The 21,284-nt window shown below is 53.6% G+C and overlaps 2 protein-coding genes across 17 annotated transcripts in view; one reads left to right on the top strand and one right to left on the bottom strand.

Moving 5' to 3' along the window:
* The first annotated feature begins 1,188 nt into the window (after nt 1-1,188).
* SCN3B (sodium voltage-gated channel beta subunit 3) lies at nt 1,189-14,577 on the top strand. 4 transcript variants are annotated; one of them, XR_010082868.1, is made up of 7 exons: nt 6,508-7,431; nt 8,849-9,012; nt 10,178-10,403; nt 11,284-11,422; nt 11,904-12,000; nt 12,411-14,331; nt 14,440-14,577. XR_010082868.1 is itself a non-coding variant. In XM_063418041.1 (6 exons), the coding sequence occupies exons 1-5, from the start codon at nt 1,410-1,412 to the stop codon at nt 11,965-11,967; spliced, it is 672 nt and encodes a 223-aa protein (XP_063274111.1). In that variant the 5' UTR covers nt 1,189-1,409; the 3' UTR covers nt 11,968-12,000; nt 12,411-14,543. The 4 variants fall into 4 exon arrangements, 3 of the variants coding, with proteins under 3 accessions (XP_063274111.1, XP_063274112.1, XP_063274110.1); XM_063418041.1 differs by lacking the exon at nt 6,508-7,431 and adding an exon at nt 1,189-1,488 and having other exon boundaries at nt 12,411-14,543; XM_063418042.1 differs by lacking the exon at nt 6,508-7,431 and adding an exon at nt 2,451-2,698 and having other exon boundaries at nt 12,411-14,543.
* A 97-nt stretch (nt 14,578-14,674) lies between these two features.
* The window catches only part of GRAMD1B (GRAM domain containing 1B), a 103,504-nt gene continuing 96,894 nt past the window's right edge, over nt 14,675-21,284 (bottom strand). For all 13 annotated transcript variants that reach the window (XM_063418023.1, XM_063418021.1, XM_063418020.1 and 10 more), the window contains one exon: nt 14,675-20,687. In XM_063418023.1, coding sequence (XP_063274093.1) covers nt 20,598-20,687 — 90 coding nt within the window. In that variant the 3' untranslated portion in view covers nt 14,675-20,597. The remainder of the gene's footprint in view (nt 20,688-21,284) is intronic.

Below are 21,284 nucleotides of genomic sequence, written 5' to 3'. Positions count from 1 at the left end.
TGATTTATTTTATTTTGATTTATTTTATTTTGCTTTATTTTTTTTTCTTTATTTTTTTCTTTATTTTTTTGCTTTATTTTTTTGTTTTATTTTATTTTGCTTTTTTATTTTTATTTTATTTTACTTTTAATGTATTTTATTTTACTTTTAATGTATTTTATTTTATTTTAATGTATTTTATTTTAAAGTTATTTTTATTTTCATTTATTTTTATTTTCATTTATTTCATTTCTATTCCTAATTGTTCCCTTGTTTCAAGTTAATAAAGCGACCACTGAAAGAAACAAAATATAGCGGAATACTCAGCCAGGAGGAGGTGCCTGCTTAGAAGCCAAAGTGCCAGCAAGGAGTTACCTTTGGAAAAAAATTGGTGTTTTGGGGAAAGAAAATTATATTTTATGGATTCAAAGCTCTGGGTAGCTTCTGCTGTCTTACACAGCACCTTTAAATGTGATCAGGGAGATGTTCCTCACTGACAGAGAACAAAAGGCCTTTCAATTCTGTCGTATTTAGGCTGGAAATTGTTCCCTCCTTCCCTTCCTCCTCCTTCCTCCTCCTTCTTCCTCCTCCTTCCTCCTCCTCCCTCCTCCTTCCTCCTCCTTCCTCCTCCTTCCTCCTCCTTCCTCCTCCTTCTTCCTCCCCCTTCCTCCTCCTCCTCCCTCCTCCTCCCTCCTCCTTCCTCCTTCCTCCTCCTCCCTCCTCCTCCTTCCTCCTTCCTCCTTCCTCCTTCCTCCTTCCTCCTCCTTCCTCCTCCTTCTCCTCCTCCTCCTTCCTCCTCCTTCTCCTCCTTCTCCTCCTTCCTCCTCCTTCCTCCTCCTTCCTCCTCCCCCTTCCTCCTCCTCCTTCCTCCTCCTCCTTCCTCCTCCTCCTTCCTCCTCCTCCTTCCTCCTCCTTCCTCCTCCTTCCTCCTCCTTCTCCTCCTCCTCCTCCTTCCTCCTTCCTCCTCCTCCTTCCTCCTCCTTCCTCCTCCTTCCTCCTCCTTCCTCCTCCTTCTCCTCCTCCTCCTCCTTCCTCCTCCTTCCTCCTCCTTCCTCCTCCTTCCTCCTCCTTCCTCCTCCTTCCTCCTCCTTCCTCCTCCTTCCTCCTCATTCCTCCTCCTCCTTCCTCCTCCTTCCTTCTTCCTCCTTCCTCCTTCCTCCTTCCTCCTTCCTCCTCCTCCCTCCTCATTCCCCTCTGTGGTGTCTCATTTATTACAAACGTGTTTTCCATTTTAGGTGAGAGAGGCTGACAATGTGCTACGAGGAGCACAAAGCTGGGAACTCACAGATGGAGGGTGCAAAACGCAGCCAAAATCCCAAAAAGTTCCTTTTTGACAATGGGGGACTTGACTGTGCAAAGCAGAAAGGGGCATCTGACCAAAACCCTCCATTGCAAAATCTCCTGGTGTTTTAAGGATGTGGGAATGATTTATGTCCACGTTTGCTGACAGCTGGGAGGAGATCCAGCTTCATTTCCTTTATTCACGTTTCAGGAAAAGCAGCAGCCAAGGTAAGACAGAACATTTGCTGAACCAGCTTTCCTCCACAAGAACACAATCCTCTGAAATAATTGATGCGCTCGTGTGTTCTACAAGCAGTGAGAACCCCAAAATTAAATGAGGAGATGTGAATGAAGACGTGTGGCAACCTGACACGCTAATGGGTTTGCCTAAAAGCAAATCTGTGCAAGTGCCACCTCATTAGGCTGGGCTGGGGGAAGCAGCACACAAAGGCACTGCCGGATTTTCTTGGCATCCATCCCCACAGAACAATGCCCAAAAGCTCCTGGAGCCACACCAGGGCTTAGAATTTCCAGGATGTCTACAACAACAAATACGGCTTGGATTAAAGGTCTCGGGGTAAAGAAAAAAAAGATTTAATTGCTGCCCACAGTGTGTTAGCAGGGATGTGCTCCGTGCTTTTCTTGGACGTTTTCAGCCCAGCCTTCAGAGCTGCTGTTCCAAGGAATCCCTGACCCTGCCAGGCCTCTGTGCATGCGCAGGCTCTGCCTGGCGTGAGGATGCTCCTCATTTGAGGAAGCATTTCCCTGGCTCTGGGAGCAGGGAACGCTCTGGGAACGCTCTGGGAGTGCTCACAGACAGAGGGGAGGGCTCGCTGAAATCCAGCCCCTCTGGTTCTTTGTCCTGATGGGTGGAAAAACAACCCTGGGAGCCGAGGATGGATAGAGGAGGTGGAACACGCCTGGGTTTTGTCCGGGAGGGGAGGATGGCAGAGGAGCTGTGATCTCCCTGGGGGAGGCAGGGAGGGACAGCAGCACACCAAGGACAAGCTCCGTGTGTGTGTGACAGAGAGAGGCCCTGCAGGAGGGGCAGTGACAGGAACCACTGAGGCTGCTGCGGATGGGGCAGTGTTTTTGGGGTTTGTGGGGATATTCACCCTGTTACACCCCACGGGAAGGCAGATTGGCAAAAATCAAAAAAGGTGCAGCACAAATGCAGGAGGGTATTGTGTGGGATGCTGGGCAGCAGAGGCACTCTGGGGAGCTGCATTTTAAGGCACTAATGATGGTCTCAGATTAAGATTAAGGACCTGCCCTCTGGAATGTTGTGTGGGGAGGGGCTGGGTGCACCTGGAGCTGCAGACCCAGTCCTCAGCAGCGGATCTGTGCACCAGCAGGAAATGAAGGGGCAAAGGCGTGTGAAGAGCAGAGCTGGAGCTGGCTCCAGTTTAGGATGTTCAGAGGATCCAGCTGTTGGCAGGTACGTAGGGAACTCATTTTAAACCTCGAGTGTGAAGAGAGAAAACTGAATGAGCCTGATAACCCCCCAGGCACCCTGTGAAAGCAACCAGAGCCTTACCACGGGTTTGTGTGGCACGGATGTTGGTGTGCGTGGGAAGGGCGCCTGCATCTGTTAAATCCAACATCTCCAAATTGGCAGTCATTGTCCTGCGGGGCTCCTCTGCAAAGCCCTGCTCGTTTCCTCCTGGGAACACAGAGGGTCTCTCAGCTCTGAGGGGGTTGCAGGGCTGGATGGGCCGGCCTCTGGAGCAGCTGATGCTGGTGGTGGCTCAGCTCTGGCCAGGAGGGGCTGGGCTGCTGTGCTGGGGATGGCAGAGAGATGGGGATGGCAGTGCTGGGGATGGCAGTGCTGGGGATGGCAGAGATGGGAATGGCAGAGTGTGATTAGGATGGCAGAGGGATGGGGATGGCAGTGCTGGGGATGGCAGAGATGGGGATGGCAGAGATGGGGATGGCAGAGATGGGGATGGCAGAGATGGGGATGGCAGTGCTGGGGATGGCAGTGTGTGATTAGGATGGCAGTGTGTGATTAGGATGGCAGTGTGTGATTAGGATGGCAGTGCTGGGGATGGCAGAGTGTGCTGGGGATGGCAGAGATGGGGATGGCAGAGAAATGGGGATGGCAGAGATGGGGATGGCAGTGCTGGGGATGGCAGAGAAATGGGGATGGCAGAGATGGGGATGGCAGTGCTGGGGATGGCAGAGAGATGGGGATGGCAGAGATGGGGATGGCAGTGCTGGGGATGGCAGAGAGATGGGGATGGCAGAGATGGGGATGGCAGTGCTGGGGATGGCAGAGAAATGGGGATGGCAGAGATGGGGATGGCAGAGATGGGGATGGCAGAGAAATGGGGATGGCAGAGATGGGGATGGCAGTGCTGGGGATGGCAGTGCTGGGGATGGCAGTGTGTGATTAGGATGGCAGTGTGTGATTAGGATGGCAGTGCTGGGGATGGCAGAGTGTGCTGGGGATGGGAGAGGAAGCTGCTGATGTTGCCAGACACGCAGGGCTCTGTTCCCACTGCCCTGTCCCAGCCTCAGGGACCATGACAGTGAGGGATTAGTGGGGGCAGGGTGCTGAAATTATTTTTATCTCCTCGTCTTGTTGTGCCTGTGCACAAGTGCCAGCCTTTTCAGCCTTTTTTTTTCCCTTTTTTTTTTCCTCCTGTGAAGCATTAACTGGGTGGGTTGCCATAGCAACCCCCGCATGATAAGTTGGGCTGCTTCTTGCAGAGATTTCTCCTTCAACAGTCAAGATTTCTCTGTCTCTCAGCATTGCATCCCCTTCCCCATTTCCCCTGGAGTGCCAGGGCCCTCTGGGGTGCCCTACAGGCCACCCCTGCCCTCCAGCCACTCACTGGAGGCACCAGGGCTGGGTCAGGGCAGGGAGGAGCAGCTTCTGCATCATCCTGGCGTGGGATGGGCTTGGGAGAATCTCTGCTCTCCATCCCTTGTGCAGGGCTCAGAATTGAAACAGGATTCCAGTGTGACATCCCGATTGTTTGCAGGTTTTCCTGAAGAGGGCAGGGAGGTGTTTGTTGCTTGTCCCAAGCAGGCACGGGGTGACACTGGAGGGGTTCCCAGCTAAACACAGATTGTAGCAAGGGTGAAACGATCCAACCCTTCCATTCAGTCTCTCTGAGTGAACCCAAAGAAGTTTTCTTTGAAAACCCAGCACAGCTCGTGGCAGGTGAAGAAACCGGATGGACTACAGGATTTATTCCAAATCACCTTGGATCTGCCTGTGGCACACAAGGCAGGCTCGAGGTGAAGAATCACAGGTGAAGAATTACTTCATCCAGAGCTGGGGAATAGGGTGTCACCTCCCTGACCCGTCACTTCTCATCTCAAAATCCACCCAAATCCAAGGCCGGTTTCACCCGAGGTTTTCTTCACCTCAGGGCCCCATTTCCTTTCTTTAAATAGCAGCTACAACGCTGGTCTGGAATGAAGTAATTGAGGCTGGTAGATGAGTGATTCTGAGGGAAAACTCATTACTTTTTCAGGATGTTTGCCACTGTAATTTGGATTGTTTGGCAGGCGGGTTCTGGGGTTAGAGGAGAAAAGGCTTCTGTTCCTACCTGGGGAGCAGCAGGCAGGAGCAGAAAGGGCTGGGGGGGTCAATCAGTGACTCTGAGTCAGTGTGGTAGAGCTGCTGCTTCCTCTTAATCCTCTTGGCCCCTGAGTCTCATCCCTGGCAGGATTGTCTGTAATAGATGTAATTAGAGTGGCAGCAGCACAAACAGTGCAGCCCTGCTGATCCCTGCTCCGTGTGCTGCCAGGGCACCTGCCTGCCTGGGAATGGCTCTGATTTCCTCGGTGCTCTTGTGGAACAGGTGGTTGTCAAAGGAGAGACAGAGCCAGGGACGTTATCCAGATGCTCCTGTGGCTATAAAAATCCCACCCCCAGCACTCGTCTGCTGTGCCTGGGATGGATTGTTCTAGAAGGGTTAGGAACAAACCCTTGTGGCTTAACCTGCCCTTCCCTTTGTGCTGTTGTGGTGATAACAAGGGGAAATGGGATGAAAGAAATGGCTCAATGTCCTTCATGCAGCTCTGGGTGTCACATTTGCTGCTCTGTCTTCCCAGGGAGAAAATCAGATTTTAAGATTTCTACATCCATGATGGATGTCTTCTAAGGGGGGGGGGATTGGAATTGTGGTGCTGGCATCAGCAACCTGCAAGCTGTTGTTCTCCCTGGCTCCTGCAGGTCTATTAAATAGGTTTATTTTCTTTGGGTGGGTGGCTGGAAGAGTGCACAGGAACCCAAAGAAGCCTGGGAGCCGAGGGGACAGCGAGGACAACCTGACAGCCAGCGTGTGGCTTCGCCAGTCCCTGCTGGAATGCCTCAGGCTGCAAAGGTTTTGGGAATCCCAGTCAGCTGTGGGCTGGAGCAGGGCAGAGCAACCTGTGCAGTCAGCACAGTGAGAAGGAGGCAGCAGGAGGGTTCCTTGGCTGGGGATTGCTCAGAGCAGTCAGCCTGGGCAGGGTGACGTGCAGGCAGCTGCTGTGTGTGGCCGCTGGCAGATGATGAATGCAACCTGCTGACACAAACGCAATTAGGTAATGTCTAGGAAAAGTGTTGGCTTTGTTCTGTGCCTGCTCGCCTCCAGCAGTGCGGGGACCTGGCCTCATGTGTGTGCCCCTGTGTGCCCCAGAGCTGTGGCAGTGGCCACTCTCACCCAGCTGAGAGCCCAGGCACAGCTGGAGCTGGTTTTTGTGCTGGCTGGTTTTTGCTCTGGCCACCCGCACGCTGAGTTTTGGCTCTGCCAGTGGCTCCTGGGCCATTTTCTGGTGGGGCTGGGCAGGTTTACCTCAGCAGATTGTGCTCTGTGTCGAGCTTTAGGTGCTTTAAAAGGAGCACATGTAACAAACGCTTCATTTCCCTCCCTCTGTCCACGGTGACCTTCAGAGCTGGAGGAGCCCTCCAGGGCACGGTGGCCCCTGTCCAAGGAGAGAAAGCCCAGCCTGCTGCTGGCATTAAATTCCCTGGAATCAGGCAGGAACATGAGGCGAGAGGATTTCCCAGTATTTCCAACTGTGACCTTCAGAGCCATGCAAATGTTAGTATTAAACTTATTAGCAGCAGAGGCCTTTCTGTGACCCCGCAGGGATCACTCCCCCCATTTCCCCCACCCCTGGCTTTGTTTGGAGGCAGGACGGTGATGCTGGGCTGTGGAGTGGATCTGTGCAGACAGGACAAGGAGCGAGGGGAACGAATGGAAAGAGGGGAAATTCCGATTTTGGGAAGGAACGCTTTGCTGTGAGGGCGGTGCCGGGGTGTCCGGAGGGTGCTGCCCCAGCCCTGGACGCGCTCGAAGGTTGGACCTGGCTCGGTGGGAGTTGTCCCCGCACATGGCAGGGGGTGGGACTGGCTGAGCTCTAAGGTCCATTCCAAAGCCTTAGCACTCCATGATTGTGTGATACGGTCTCTGCGATGTCTCCAGCCAAGCTGGGCGCTGCCCGCGGGACCACCGGAGCCCCGGGCTGCTTGCGCTGAGCCGGGAGGAGCCCGGCGCGCCCGGGGCCGGGGGGAGGCGGCCGCGCATGTGCCGGCCGTGCCCCCCGCCCGGGCTCCTCCAGCATCCTCGGCATCCTCCTTGGCATCCTCCTCCTCGGCATCCTCCTCCTCGGCATCCTCCCCGCCGGGCTCTGAACCCCGCAGCCCGCGCAACAAAGGCGCCGCGGCCGCGCCCCGCGGAGCCGCTCCCGGAGCGGGGCACCTGCTGCTGCTGCTGCTGCTGCTGCTGCTGCTGCTGCCGCTGCTGCTGCTGCTGCTGCTGCCGCTGCTGCCGCTGCTGATCCAGCTCTGCTCCCGCTCCGCTCCGCCCGCGCCCTGCGCAGCGCCGGCCGCGCCCGCGGAGCCCCGGAGCCGGAGGAGCCGGCGGAGCTGTCCAGGCTCGGGCTCACTCCGGGCTCTGCCTGTCCGGGCTCTGCCTGTCCGGGCTCTGTTCGTCTGTCCGGGCTCTGTCCGTCTGTCGGGGCTCAGGCTCTGTCCGTGGTGCTGCCGCCCCCGCGGCCCCGCGCAGCCCCCGGACCGCGCCCGCCCCGCCGCTGCCGGCCCGGCCTCCTGTTGCTCCGGGAGCGAGGAGCGGAGAGCGCCGTGCGAGGAGCCCGAGCCGCGCCGGCTGCGAACAATGGCTGCGCTGCCGGGGATGCTGTGCGCGGCCGCGCTCGCCCTGCTGCTCTGGGGTAGGTGCTGCCGCTCCCTCTCCCGCCCCGGCGCCCCTGGGAAGAAAGGGAGGATGCTCCCTTCACCCCTGCCCTCCCTGTGGGGTTTTGTGCTGTCGGGAGAAGGGAATTACGCTCGTGCAGAGTTGGTGTGAGTGTGCGGGAGTGAATGCGAGCGGAGGAAACCCCTCAGCGCCGAGCACAGAGCATGTGCTGGTCCCTTGGTGTTCGTTGTTCGTTTGGGTTTGCAGCGTGATTTAACATCGAGTTGCCTCGGGGAGGGTGTGCAGCCCATTAAGCGGGGTTTTAGTGCCGGTTTCCCGTGCAGGCTGTGTAAGCTGGAGTTAATCAATCGATTGTAACTGCAGTTTGATTCCTGCCACGACGAGAGGCTGGGTGGGTTTACCCCACTGGCTGTGCGTGTGCCTCCAGCCCTGTGTGTGGGTGCCTGTCTGTGCGTGCAGATCTCGTTTTCGGAGTGAAGCAGCATCCAGGAGCTTTCCTTGTTTCTCCCTGAAAGCTGCTGCTGTCCGTGGAGCTGGGAGTACGGGAGAATTGGAAGCAGGCTGCTTCCAGGAATAGTTCTGGGATAATATGTTGCTTGAGAGAGTGGGTTAATGGTGCCTCAGAGGCTGGGGAGGAGGGAGCAGCCAGCAAAGTCAGCGTCTGGGCTCTGGAGACAGCCTTGGACAGGCAGAGCCCGGGATTGTTTAGCCCAGGGGACAAATGTCAGCAGGGATTTGGTGGGAGATGTCGTGCTGGAAGGATCCCTCTCTGCTCGAGCGTGTGGCTTCGCATGCAACCATTCCTGTCCTCTTTGCAAGAGCAGCGTTCGAGAGCTGCCAGCCCTAGCACAGCTCTGATTGGAAGCGTTTTGAGCAGGAATACCTGGGAAATCAATAACTCCTCCTGCTGCCAAATTCACTCCCGTCCAAGCCCTCGGTTCCCAGTAGTGCCCACGGAGCCCAGGGACAGGGAGGGTGCTGGACCCTCCCCGTTTTGCTGAATTAAAGCATCCAGACCTCCCAACTTAGCACAAAGAGAGAGCTGTTCCTCCTCTCTGGAATTCTGGGCTTCCCCTCATCCCAGACTGTAATTGCTGCTCTAACAGGAGCATGCCCAGCATGCATGGGAGGGAATGAACAATGCCTTTAAAGAGGCATTAATTACCAGGGAAAGATGAAAGTTGTGGCAAAGCAGAGGCTGGAGAGGTGAATCTGTGCGAAGTGATCACCCTCTGTTAATTATTATGAATTATTAATATCTCAGGAGAAGGAAGCTTGGTAAAATCTGACATTTGAGACTTAATCTGCTATCAAGCAGCGATAGTAATAAATCAAACCATTTTCCACTGAGGACATTAATGCCAAGATATGAATAACTGATATTTCTCTAATTCTGTCTTAATGTTTCTTCCTCTGCTGCTCCTCTCCCCCAGCTGGATTGTGCTCCTCAGTGTGTGTGGAAGTCCCATCTGAGACAGAGGCTGTCCAGGGGATGGACATGAAGCTGCTCTGCATCTCCTGCATGAAGAGGGAAGAGGTGACGGCCAGCACGGTGGTGGAATGGTTCTACAGGCCTGAGGGGGGAAAGGATGAGCCTGTAAGTATGTCTGGGATGTGAGTCCTTGCCATTTACTTCCTTGCTCATCCCATTTCCACACCTGGGCACGGCACAAACTCCTGGCAGGAAAAGCTGGGATCAGTTGTTGAGTTCAAACTTTTGGGTTGTAGATTCATCACTGCCAATTTCCAGTCCCATTCACCCAATACTTCAAACCCAATATCTGAGGATTTCAAATATGACTGACACTCAGTACCCTTGTCTGAATCAGTTCTGAATCCCAAGGCTGTTCTTTTGGAGGTGAAATTGGCCTCTAACTAATCTGCAGGGCAGGATTTACTTCTTTTTGCCTCAGAGAAAGCTGTGTTATCCCGGCTGTGGGAGGATCTCTGGGAGTTGCTTTGGGTCCCTGTCAGGAAAAGGTAAAATTGATTTTCAGAGCGAATCAAAATGGAAATCGGACAGACGAGGGGCAGCTGGAATTCAAGAGAGAATGGTGAATGGAGAACAAGACAAAGTCTGAGTGCACATTTCTTTCTGGCTATTTTATCTGAGTCTAAAGCATTAAATCAGTGGCTGTGACTGAGCAGGGCCAGGCAGGATGACAAATATTCTCCTTCTGTCCGAGAACTACAGGGACCAGGCTAAGGAAGGAGATGGGAATTCACTTCCAGTGCCCTTGGGGATCCATTTGCCAGTGGCAACCCAAAGAACACCAACCAAAGTGAGCTGGGGTTGTGATGGGGACTGTGGTCAGCCAGAATGTCACACTGATATTTGTCCTGCAGCGCTTCTGTCTCAGTAGAATATCCCAGGGCTTCTCAAAAAGGGCTGTTTGTCTCCACTGTGGATATTCCGTGTTCTTTCCTCAGGTGATCTCACATGCACTGACTGACAGGCACATTGCTAGGCATGAAGAATCCCACTTTTCTGCTCCTTTGCTGATTTTTTGTGTCCATGTCCATCCCTGTTTCGCTGTGCCTCAATTTTCCTCCCTCTCTGATGGAGATGCCGGATCCCTGATCACTCATTTTCCTGTCTTTTGTAAAGTCACCTGATCCTCTGAGGCACAGGATGGTGGAATATGAATAGCTGCTGTTACCAAGGGAGCTCAGAACCTCCCCGAGTGCAGCTGCAGGGGGATGCTGCCGTGGTCCTGTCCCAGGCAGAGATCAACCAGAACACCCCTTGATGTTTCCCCCAGATCTACGAGTACAGGAAAACAAACCACGAGTTCCCGAGCCGCTTCAGCGGGCGCATCCAGTGGAACGGGAGCAAAGACATGCAGGATGTGTCCATCACCGTGCAGAACATCACCCTCAACGACTCGGGCATCTACACCTGCAACATCACCCGCGAGTTCGAGTTCGAGATCCACCGGCCCCTCTTCCAGAGCTCCCGCCTGATCCACCTCACCGTGGTGGAGGAGGGTACGAGGGGCTGCCACAGCCTGCCCGGGGCTGTCACTGCGTGCTGTCACCCGGGGATGGAGTTTGTCACTGTGCTGCAGGAGAGGGCTCTGAGCTTGTCAGAGATGAACGCGGCTCAGGAGGGCAAAGCCTGTCCCTTGTTTGGTGGCTGGAGGCTCTTTTTAGGCACAGGCTGGTTGTGTGTGAGTGTGGGAAGGCACAGCGAGCCGGGCACAGCTGGGCACAGCTGGGCACAGCTGGGCAGGCGCCAGCAGAGCCTTCCAGCTCCTCCCATGTTACAGCCCAGCCTTTCCCAGCGAGCCGCAGCCTTTCCTTGCTGCCGCCCCCTCCCTCCTGGAACAACGACCCATTCTCCATTTTGATACCAGCCTACTGCTCCTCCTCCTTCCCTCCGTGGTGCTCCCGAGCCCTTCTGTCCCTCGGGGCGTTGCTGAAACCCCGGCGTGAAGCGGTGGGGATCCTGCTGCTCCCTTCAGAGGGCTGGCAGCTTCCAGTCCTCCTGTCTGCCCTTTCCCCTCCCTGTCCCCCATGAACACCTCGGGGTTTCGATCCTTTACAAATCCCCGGCGGCGCAGCAGAGCCGAGTAACACCGGTGAGCAGGACACGGGGAGGGAGGAGAGGAGGATGAGCTAGGGGAGCAATCCATGGGGATGTGGGGGTGGCACAGGATGAGAGGCACAGACAAGGCTGTGAGTGTTGGATCCCACTGGAGACACACGCTGGGATCCCTGCCTGTTGCAGCTCCCTCTCTTCTGCCCCCTCACAGCCTAAAGGCACCTGGAGATTCTGGCAAGGCAGGTTAGGAAGGATGACACAAGGGTGGGAGGTGTCCGTGGAGCTGCATGGAAATGATCAGGGGTTGTTCCATTTTATTCACAGCTGGAGAAGACTTCACCTCTGTTATCTCAGAAATTATGATGTACATTCTGCTGGTGTTCCTCACGCTGTGGCTGCTGATTGAGATGGTCTATTGCTACAGGAAGGTCTCCAAGGCAGAGGAGGCTGCGCAGGAAAACGCGTAAGTGGAACCCTGGAGATGAGATCTGTTCTGCAAAAGCTCTTCCAGAGGGGGCTGCAGGAGGACTGTGGCATGGTCTTTGCTGTGGCATGGTCTGGTTGGTGTTTGCTCTGTCCAAAGCCCTTGCAGTGTTCAGGAGCACCAAGGCTGTGCCCAATTGCACCACACACCCGGCTGGGAGTGAGCAGTACTCCAGGTTTGGACCACGTGGAGATGCTCTCCTGGAAGGTCTGGCTCCATCCTGGCCCCTTCCCATCTTTGCACACACTTGGCTTGGATCAGAGCACTCTTTGTACATAGGAAGGCTGGGTGTGTAGGATTTTAGAGCAGGGAAGGCTCTGTGTTTGCTCCTGAGTTTCCTACCGTGAGCATCCACAGGTGACGTTTTCTACCTCAGAGATGCTCCCAGACACTCAGCAGAGGTGAGTTTAGCCAGACTGGGCTTTACACTGTGTGCTTTCCTCCTTCCCTCCAACGACAGGACAGACTATCTCGCGATTCCGTCGGAAAACAAGGAGAACTGTGCTGTGCCTGTGGAGGAGTAGCAGGGAGGAGGCAGCGGAGCGAACGGCACCAAGGTGGGTCATGAAGAGGGGGTCACTCCTTGTGTTGTCCATCCCTCAGCATCCTTGTGGTGGGGCTGGGGACTCCTGGAGTGTGCCTCTGCTCCTCTGGACATTCCCCAGTGACCTTGGAAGCCATAGGTGTCTTTAGGTGCTGAACCCACAAACCAACACAGGCTGTGATGTATTTATGCCTCCTTTACCTGTTGCTGTGGGGTTGGGAATCTTCACTTTCCCCTGTGTGTGAGCCCACGAGGACTGTCAGGGCTCCATCCCCAAAGGACACACGTTCTGGGAAGGAGTTTGTGTGCTGAAGATTAAAATCTGGATCTTTCCCCCTCTCGTTCACCTCCCATCAGTTCCTGTGTTAGCTCTGTCACGATCCTCGCTCCTGTGAGGTCCCAGAGGATTTGTCTCCCTTGCAGGGGCTCTGAAGGCAGAAGGACCGTGCCAGGTTTGAGGGGGAGCTCTGCGCCGTCGGGAGGAACACGGGGAGGTGTAAATTCTCTTCCATTTGCCTCGGACTCTGTACAGCCTTGACTTTGGTCCCGTGAGCCCTGCCAGCCCGAAGGACTCCCCGGTGGAAGCATGCTGAGCAAACGGCTCAGGGCTGTGGGCAGCACGGCTCCTTCCCCAGTTTCTGTTCCATCATCACCTCAATGGCTTTGTAAATGTTACCTGTCACTTCTTAGCTGCTCTCACCACCACCTTTATTTGCTAAATGTGCTAATTCTCCATTGCAGAGGTCTGGGATATGTATGGCACATTGCTCCGAGCTGCAGGACTGTGAACAAGGCTCTCCTAGGGGGTTATTCCACCACATAATGTGGCCCAACCAGGTTTTTTGGTGTTAAAACAGGAAGAATTTAATCAATTAATGAAGTCACTCTGAATTTTAGGCTGTCCATGCTCAAGCAGAGTAGGGTGAGGACTGTAATGCACTAAAACTGGAAATGCAGAGTAGGAAGGACAGGTCCCTGTGCCATGCTTACACTTCCTTCTGGAGGGAATTGAGAATACAGATCCTGATGGGAAGCAGGATGATGTGAGTACACGAATCCCCTCTATCCCTCTCATTTATCAAAACCCTCATCCCCTTCCACCTGCCTGGCACAGCAGGTTTGCTCCTGGAGTGCACAGTGGGAGGAGGAACCTGCACAGCCACGTCCTGCAGCAGCTGCCAGGCAGCAGGACGAGGTACAGGATCCAGCTTTTCCTGGGAAACCCCAAAAAGGAAGGCAGCCTCATGCTGGTAGGCAGGAGGAATAAATAGGATGCAAAGCCCTCACAGGATGGCAGCCCGGTAAAATGGTTGCAGTTTTATAACTGTGATGGTTCTCTGGTGCTGGAGCAGCACCATCTAGAGGGGTAGACAGAAAACACCCACTGTTCCCAGTTAATCCTAATTCTCTCTTGAGGTAATTAATCACCAGTATAAATAGTCTGGATTTATCCTAAATGATCCTCTGTTGCCCAGGAAATTCCATCTTTCCCATGCAAATTTACCTTTTCTGAGGGTTAAGCTGAGTAAAAATTGTTTTCTGCCCTTCAGTGCAGATCAGTTGAGCTCAACAGCTGAGATTGGAAGGGGGCAAAGGCACAAACATTGGCCAGGGTGGAGCTGTGCTGTAAAACCAGCTGGGGAAGGTTTGGGTTTGTTGCATGGCAGAGTTGTGACATCCCTGCTGCAATGGAGCCTGTGCTGCTTTGCCAGAGTTGCCAAATTCTGCTCCATTGACTGCTTGTAAGTAGTTCCAAAGCGCTTGTGACTCCAGGCATGCTCCCCACCCACGGAATCCCCTCTGCTTTGTTCTGCTGCTTTTTATGTGTTCACTAAAAATCACGGGAATTGCCCTGTTTGTAAGTCAGGCCCAGGCCAGATTTCCAACTGGCACTTGTTCAAAACCCTTTTTTTAGAGTGGGTGTCTTTAGTAAAAGACTCCAGTGCAGTCTTGGTAGTAGGATTGCTCCCAAATCCAGAGCCAAGCCTGGCAAGGGGAGCACATTTTCCACATGAAGCACTCTCGTAGTCTGGGCACCAGTTCCCAAAAAACTGATGTCCAAAAGGGATATCCAGAAGAATATCCGAGCTGCTCCTCTGAATCCAGCTGGATGTCATCCTTTTCCCTGTCCCAGTTTGCCTGGCAGAATCCTGAACTCAACAGAGGGACTGGGTTGGAACTCTGGAGTTTCCAGCACGGCTTGGAGCCCATGGTGAATTTTAGGACACCTCTCTCCCACTTCAGCTCTGCTCCTCAGTCCCTGTGAACCACGGATCACCCTCCGGTGTCCTACTGTTAAATCAAAAAAGGAGTGGACCCAAGAACTTCTTGAGAGCTACCTCAGGTGGTAAAGAAGGGCCGTCCCCTTGTCCTGCACCTTCCTGTATCCCACAGGCATCTTCTGCAGATGCTCTTTTTTTTTTTTTTTTGGACAAATCTTCCACTTTTCCAGTTCCTGCAGGCAGAGGTGACCACTGCCACGTGGTGCTCCAAGCAGGAGGAAACGGGGTGCAAATTTCTGCTCAAGAATCTTGCAGAACAAAGTAAAAAGAATTACTAATTTAAAAATTGGTGATTTTTCAAGACCTGGAAGAGATGGTTCTGGCAAAGACTCTACGTGTGTGTGTCTGGAAGGAGAGAGGAGACTCCGGAACAGGCAGGATAATAAAAAGAACAAAGAGCCACGCTGGTTGTTGGATAGATTTTTTAATTGATACCGTACTTCCATGGTACTAACTACTTACACGGAGTTTGGCTGCAGAGCCTGTACAATCCCTACATTCCAGCACGTTCCAGTATCGATTTTTAACCGCGGGTTGATTTTGGGGTTTTTTTGTGGTTTTTTTTTTTTTCTTTTTTTTTTTTGCGCACAGCGCAAAAAGTTTCTGACAGTCGGGACAACTCCTAAAACAAACCCACAATCCTTCCCCCACCCACCCCAGAGTCACCTCGGCCATCAGTCCCCTGCCTCTGGAGGGGATTCCAGGAGGGAAGCTCGTGGTGGTTGCAGGACCTGCTCCTGTGCCGTGCTGAGGAGAACAGATCCTCGCTCAGGCACAGGAATTGCAGGATCCAGGTGGGGAGAACACGCCCCAGGGTTTAGCAGCTTTCTCCAGCCCTGGAGCACGTGGTGGGAGGTGAATCCCACTGGAATGGTGATGTCCCAGAGGTGCCATGGCCACGCCAGGCCACTCGTGGGAGGTTGTGACGCTGCCACGGCTCTGCTGCTCTTCCCTCCCTCCACACCCAGCCCAGAGCCAGGCGGGTGCTTCCATCCCTGCTCTCCAAGGGCCATTTCCCAGGAGCTGGGAATGTGGAGATGGGGATGCCGTGCACGGCCCAGGCTCCCTGCTGGATGGAGCTGGAACAGCTCCCTGCCAAATCCTGATTCCACCCGGGGGAGCGAGCATGTGGCTCCAGAGCCTGAGCTGCACCTCGGGGTTTGTTCCCTCCTGGGGTTCATTCATTCCCTCCTGGGGTTCATTCATTCCCTCCTGGGGTTCATTCATTCTCTCCTGGGGTTCATTCCCCACCTACTCTCGGGGTTTGGGTCAGGGAAGGTGGCCTTGAACGTTAGCAATGGAATTGGCCTAAATGAGTGAGGTAACAGAAACGGCCAGAGGAGGAACCTCCCCGAGCCATGTGCAAATATAATTCCTTCAGCAGAAGGAAGTCCTTTTCCCTACTGAAAAAAAAAAAAATTAAAATAAAATAAAATAAAACACATTCACTTGAAGAGAGCATACAGACCGCAGGAGGGGAAGGCAGGCAGGGACAGCACCAGGTCAGACCATCTATGACACAGGTAATGATTGTCCAGCAGCAGAGGTGGGAGGGGACAGGGCAAAGCCATAGCAAGCACTGCAAAACGTGTGGGAGAGGAGGAGGGCATGGCATGCCACAGGTCCATGCTAAGAGAAGCCCATGCTGTCTGCCCAGATCAGGGAATGGCCTCCATCAGCAGTCGCCCAAGACACGAGATTATTTGGCCAGTGTGCACATCCAGGGGGAGAGAGGGTTTATGGCACAGAGAGACTCGTGCTGGAGAGACTGCAAAGCACAGAGATCCAGTGGGAAATCAGCACAGGAACCACACTGGCACAGGGCTTCTGTGAGCCACTTCCCTCGGGGGCTTTGGTTCCAGAGTCTCTGTTCTGTGTTTTGAGCCCCTGCCAGGTATTTTAGGTGGTGCTGAGGCTGAAAAGTCGAAGCCACAGTCGAGGTGGCAGTGCCAGGGACAGTGTTGGTGGCAGCCTGGCAGGAGCCTTGGAGCTGAGCAGGCAGTGCAGGAAGCACTGAGCTGTCAGGAGCTGGGGGTGGCAGCAGCTGCCTGGGCAGACAGGACAGAGCTGCCTCCCCTGAGCCAGGCACTGTTGCTTTGAACAGTGATTTTAGGACTGATTTTCTGTCTTGTGGAACCATTTACAGTTCCAGCTGTGAATCAGGAAGGAATCTGTTTCTGTGCTCCTGTGCAGCACACCCCAGAAGCTCTCAAGTACCCACACCAAAAGTGTCTCCAGTCACTCTCTGAAAAAGAAATTTCTACCTTTCTTGCATAAAGGTAAGAAAAAGCTCCCATGTGGCCACCAGGACAGCGCTGAGGAGCCAAGGAGGCTGAAAATTCTGTCCTTATCTACAGCCAGGTGAGCTGCTGAAACTGATAAGGACAGTCAGCACTCCAGGACTGGCATTCCTAGAGGGGATCTCCCAATACCTGCCCTGTAATTTCAGGCACTTTTGTGCCTCCAGGGCACCAAATCCAGCAAAGCCTTGTGCTTTGAAACCTTTCCTCTTCCAATCCAGGGTCATGTTACACTAAAGACATTTCCTGTCCCCAAGGTTTCTGTTTTTAGGATCAGAAGCGTCCAAGCAGGGTCAGGTGTCACCCAGCAGGCAGGGACAGCAGCCAGAGGTGGAAATGCAGCCTCTGTGTCACAGCACAACGGGCAGCTCAAAGTCCTGTGCCCTTCTTCTCTTCTCCCAAAGGACTTGAGGGAGCCAGAGGGGTTTAGACAGAAGCTAGTGTCAGTCAGTGTGAGCTGACAGCACAGTTTTCTGACTGAAGAGTGCCTGCAGTGCAGAGCACCCCAAAATCTCTTTATCCTGTTAACAGCGAGCTCCTTCCCATTGTAAGTGCCTCTCTATCTTTCATTTTCCCACATTTACTACCTGGAATGTGCAGTGCCCCTGCCTTGGGCAGCTCTTCACCTGGAATAACCTGGTTTTTGGTCCTTCAGAGATTTTACAGGCAGCTGCTGCTGCAGAAACCTCTGGTCCTACCCTGGGAATGCCTGGCTGCACAGCAGTTATCCAGGACTCCAATCCACCCATCCCAGCTGCCAGAACTGCTCCAAGACAAGCACTGGAAGGGGTGTGTTTGTCAGAGGTGAGGCTGTGCCAAGGTAAGATCAGTGAGGATGTCACAGACTGCTGGATCAGCCTCCCCCTACTCCCCCCTCCCAACAGGAAGCATTTTCCTTGGCAGGATTTAGGCTACAAGCTGTTGGCATTACTTCTGCTTCCTTGCCTGGAGAAAAGCCTTTAAAAAAAAAAAGAAATCCCTGTTTTTGTGGTTGCTCAGATCCTGCAAATCAAACCCCAGCAGATGTGCAGGTGGAAGGGTCAGACTGGGAGGGAAATGCACCTGCTGTGAGGAGAATCCAGGGGGATTTCTGGCACAGGGGAGCACGGGGAGAAGGAAAACCCTGCTGGTGGAAGGCAGGCTTGGCTGAGTGCTGAGGGCAGCACCACCCTCTGTAGCATTATTCAGGCCTCTCACTCCTAGAAAGTGTTACTGATCCCTCCAGGAAATGGAATCCAAAACTGTCTCTGGCTCCAGGAGGAATTAACCTGGCCAGGGAGGGGCAGCTGATTCCTACCCCAGCCCTCCAGAGGAAAACACTCCAAGGTTTTGTTTAAACCCTCATCACCATTAGTGCCTTAAGACCTTGCTTTTCCCCTTTTTATTACTACTGTAATTAGAGATTAAGCGGCAAAAAGAGATTGTGAATCCCATCCAACTCCAAGCCAGGCTGGCTGCCAGGTGGGAAAAAGAAAAAACTGGAGAAAACCAAAACCCCTGAGGCCTCAAAGAGAAACCTCCCTCAGTGTGAAGGTTCTGCACCACCCCTGTGCTCCTCCTGAAGGATTTCACATTGCTGGGTGTCAGGACAGGTGTCAAACAGGTTAAAAACCCACTTTAAGTGCAGGTAGGACAAATATTAGTGTGGAGATTGCTACAGCTGCCTGGCCTGCCATTGATTCAATAGAGCTTGAGCAGTTCTGTCTCTGGGCCCAGCCTGAGGGAACTCCCCGGGGAAATCTGCACAGGAGAAAGGGTTCAGGATGGGAAAAAGGATTCCTTGCCTCCCCAACAGAGGGAATGTGACATTGGTGAGTGACAAATAGTGATCAGCAGCATTTATCTGTGACCCTCTGTGATTCCTCTGTCTCCAGAGACAAGAGCCCACACTCCAGGCTCCTCTTTCAGTGTTTTTCTCTTTCCTGGCATGGGCAGGGTGAAGCCCTCTGTGCCATCCTGCTCGCTGCTTGAAATTAAATTCCAGCAGGGGAAAATTCCAGCAGCAGGGGAATTTTGTGTGCTTAGTAATTGTGGGGGTGACTTAAGAGGGGAAAGGGGACTCTGGGACAGTCTGGCAGGTCACAGTGGGGAAAATGAGCCACAGAAAGCCCTTCCCAGGCCCTAGCACCTCAATTTCATGGTACAGCAGCCATTTCAGCAGCCTCCCCGGGAAAAATCAGGGAGCAGTACAGTAGTCAGCAGCATTAAATAAAATAAATAGACATAAATAGACATTACTCTCTGGGTTTCCCCAACTGGAGTTTGCTTTCACAGTCTGAAATGTCCTTTTGACAGCCTGGCTTCACCCATGCACGTGTGGGTTTTGTGTTCTGCACTTGGACATGGGGACTGCAGGCAGGTTGGGAGAATCAGCAGCTCCTTCCTGCATCCATTCCCTTCCCCTAAGTGGAAAGGGGGAGCTTGAGAGGGTTTTCCTCAGCCTGCAGTGAGGATATTGTGTGCCACAGAATGGTGTGAGAGCAATCACTGACCCTGGGGGCAGTGCAGGAGCCACAGCTGCACCATGTCCACACTGGGATGTGCAGCTGCCTCCCCACTGCCAGCCAGAAGGTGGAAAAATCCCAGCGTTGGGCTAAGTGGGACTCACATTCCCCTCATCTACCTGGCTGGGGAAGAGGCCAAAGCATTTATTAAACACTTCAAGAAGCAGCCTGCATCCCCAGCACTCCCTGTGGAGCCTGTGCACTGCACAGCACAGCCAAGCTGCCCCTCTTCCTCATCTGGCTGCTAATGGAGTCTGGAATTATCCCCCAGAACAACTCAAAATGCACACTGGCTTTCTTTCAGAGCAGCTCTACCCCCTGGCTGACTCCCAGGCTGCACTACCCCTGATGGAGACACCCTCAGGTGCCTCACACCCAGCTCTGCCCTGCCACCCCCTGATGGGCCCTTTGTCCTTTCCTCCCTTGGTCCCTGTGACCCTTCCTGACCTCTCCCGGATTTTTGGAAGCCTTGTTGCTCTACAGATGCAGTCACATAAATATCCACAGTGATGGCTGTTGCTGCATAGATGCAATCATGTAAATTTATCCCAGGCAAGGAAAGGAAGCTGCTGTTTTTCCCCGTTTCCCCACAGATTTTACAAGACAAGGGCTGGGTGAGCAAACAGGAGAGAGATTTGCTGAGCTGGGTAGTGGGAGTGCTTGCAAACCAATCCTAATTTTGGTTTTCTGTTTAAATTTGTGTCCTCCCACCGTGGTGACTCCAGCAGTGAAGCAGACCTGCAGCACAGGGATGGCTCAGTGGCAGGGCCCAAGCACAGGGGAAGCAGAGAACAGGAGAAGGGGACACTGTCACCTTGGAGGCAGACACTGCCCTGGCTCTCACTGCAGCCTCCACAGCAGCAGGCAGCAAATTCGGGTTTGTGGAGGGGGCTGCAGCTCTGTGCTTTGCTCTCTGAGCCAGCCTGGCTGCCCTGACAGCAAATTCCTGCCAGGGGGGTCTGCCCTGCACAGACCCACAGAACTCCCCCTCCTCTCCAGAGCAGTTCTGCAAGGGACTGACTGCCACTGCCAAAACCTCTGAAGCCAGCCAGGTGAGGGAGGTGACAGTGTCCCCTCAGGGATAAATAGAGCGAGCCAGGGACCTCCATGCGCAGGGAGGGGACGGGCACGGGCAGGGGGGGCACTCACACTGATGCTTCCCTTTGAGACAACAGAACCACGACAGACAGACAGACAGACAGACAGACAGGAATATTACAGAGTGCACAGGCCCAGGGAGCAGAGCTGGGCACGGCCCTAAGCACACCTCAGTGCTGGGAGAGCACAGCCCTCCCACACACACCCCCCCCACAGTCCCAGAGACGCTCCAGTTCAGCCAGTGTTGGAGGTCACTCCTTCCCCTCTTCAGGCTTTTTTTTTCTTTTTCTTTTTTTTTTTTTCTCTTAAAATCTGTATATAATATATATATTTATATCTGTATATATATATATATTTATATATATATTTATATATCCTATTTACAGGTATTGCACACCGTCCTCTGGCCTCCTGCATTCCTGCCTGTTAATGGAAACGTTTCCGTTTCTCCTCTGGGTCTGACCCGAAGTCCCGGGACCCGATGCCATTCTGGAGATTTATTAGTGAATCCTTCATCTGCAAGACAAGAGATTTCTCCACTGTGGTGCCACCCCAGAGGAGAGAACCTGAGGGTTTCTTTTTTCCCTGTGAAGTATTGATGCCACAATTGTGGTTTGGGGAGCAGGGATGTACAAATGGGGAATGTGGGGCAAAATTCTCCAAGAGAAGGGGTGAGCAGAGTGCAGGGAGTTCTCTCTCCCTAGGGAAGGCAGCTCACATTTAGGGACTCGTGAGGAAGCAGCTCTCATTTCTGGACTGCTCTCAGCAGCCCTGTGTGCTTTTTAGGGGGCACACCCTGAAATTCCTGGCTTTGTGCTATGACAGCGTGTCCCCTCCCTGTAAATCCAGGGCTCAGCTACAACCAGTTTGCTCTCCGAACTGGGATGACAGAGATTAGACCCCAAATGTGCCAGTATGAGATTTTTGGCCCTGCAGGGTTCTGGGGTTCTCTCCCTGACGTGCATGGACCCCTCTGACGGGGGACAGCAGCCGTGGCACCCTGTGACAGCCCTTGTGGCACCCAGCACCAGCAGGAGATGGAGCTAGAGGAGCTGGCACACCTGAGGGGCTGTGGTGGAGGCAGGAGATGCTGACGGATGGGGAGCAGCACTG

The sequence above is a fragment of the Prinia subflava genome, chromosome 22 (assembly GCF_021018805.1).
Source record: "Prinia subflava isolate CZ2003 ecotype Zambia chromosome 22, Cam_Psub_1.2, whole genome shotgun sequence".
NCBI lineage: Eukaryota > Metazoa > Chordata > Aves > Passeriformes > Cisticolidae > Prinia > Prinia subflava.
The sequence above is the reverse complement of the archived record's forward strand: the minus strand, read 5'-3'. Positions and strand labels throughout refer to the sequence as shown.

Bases quoted from the DNA above. Each gene is read 5' to 3' on its own strand.
- SCN3B (XM_063418041.1), top strand. From the start codon at position 1,410: ATGTCCACGTTTGCTGACAGCTGGGAGGAGATCCAGCTTCATTTCCTT. The intron at 10,404-11,283 runs GTACGAGGGGCT...TTTTATTCACAG, and splicing joins CCTCACCGTGGTGGAGGAGG to CTGGAGAAGACTTCACCTCT. The intron at 11,423-11,903 runs GTAAGTGGAACC...CTCCAACGACAG, and splicing joins GAGGCTGCGCAGGAAAACGC to GACAGACTATCTCGCGATTC.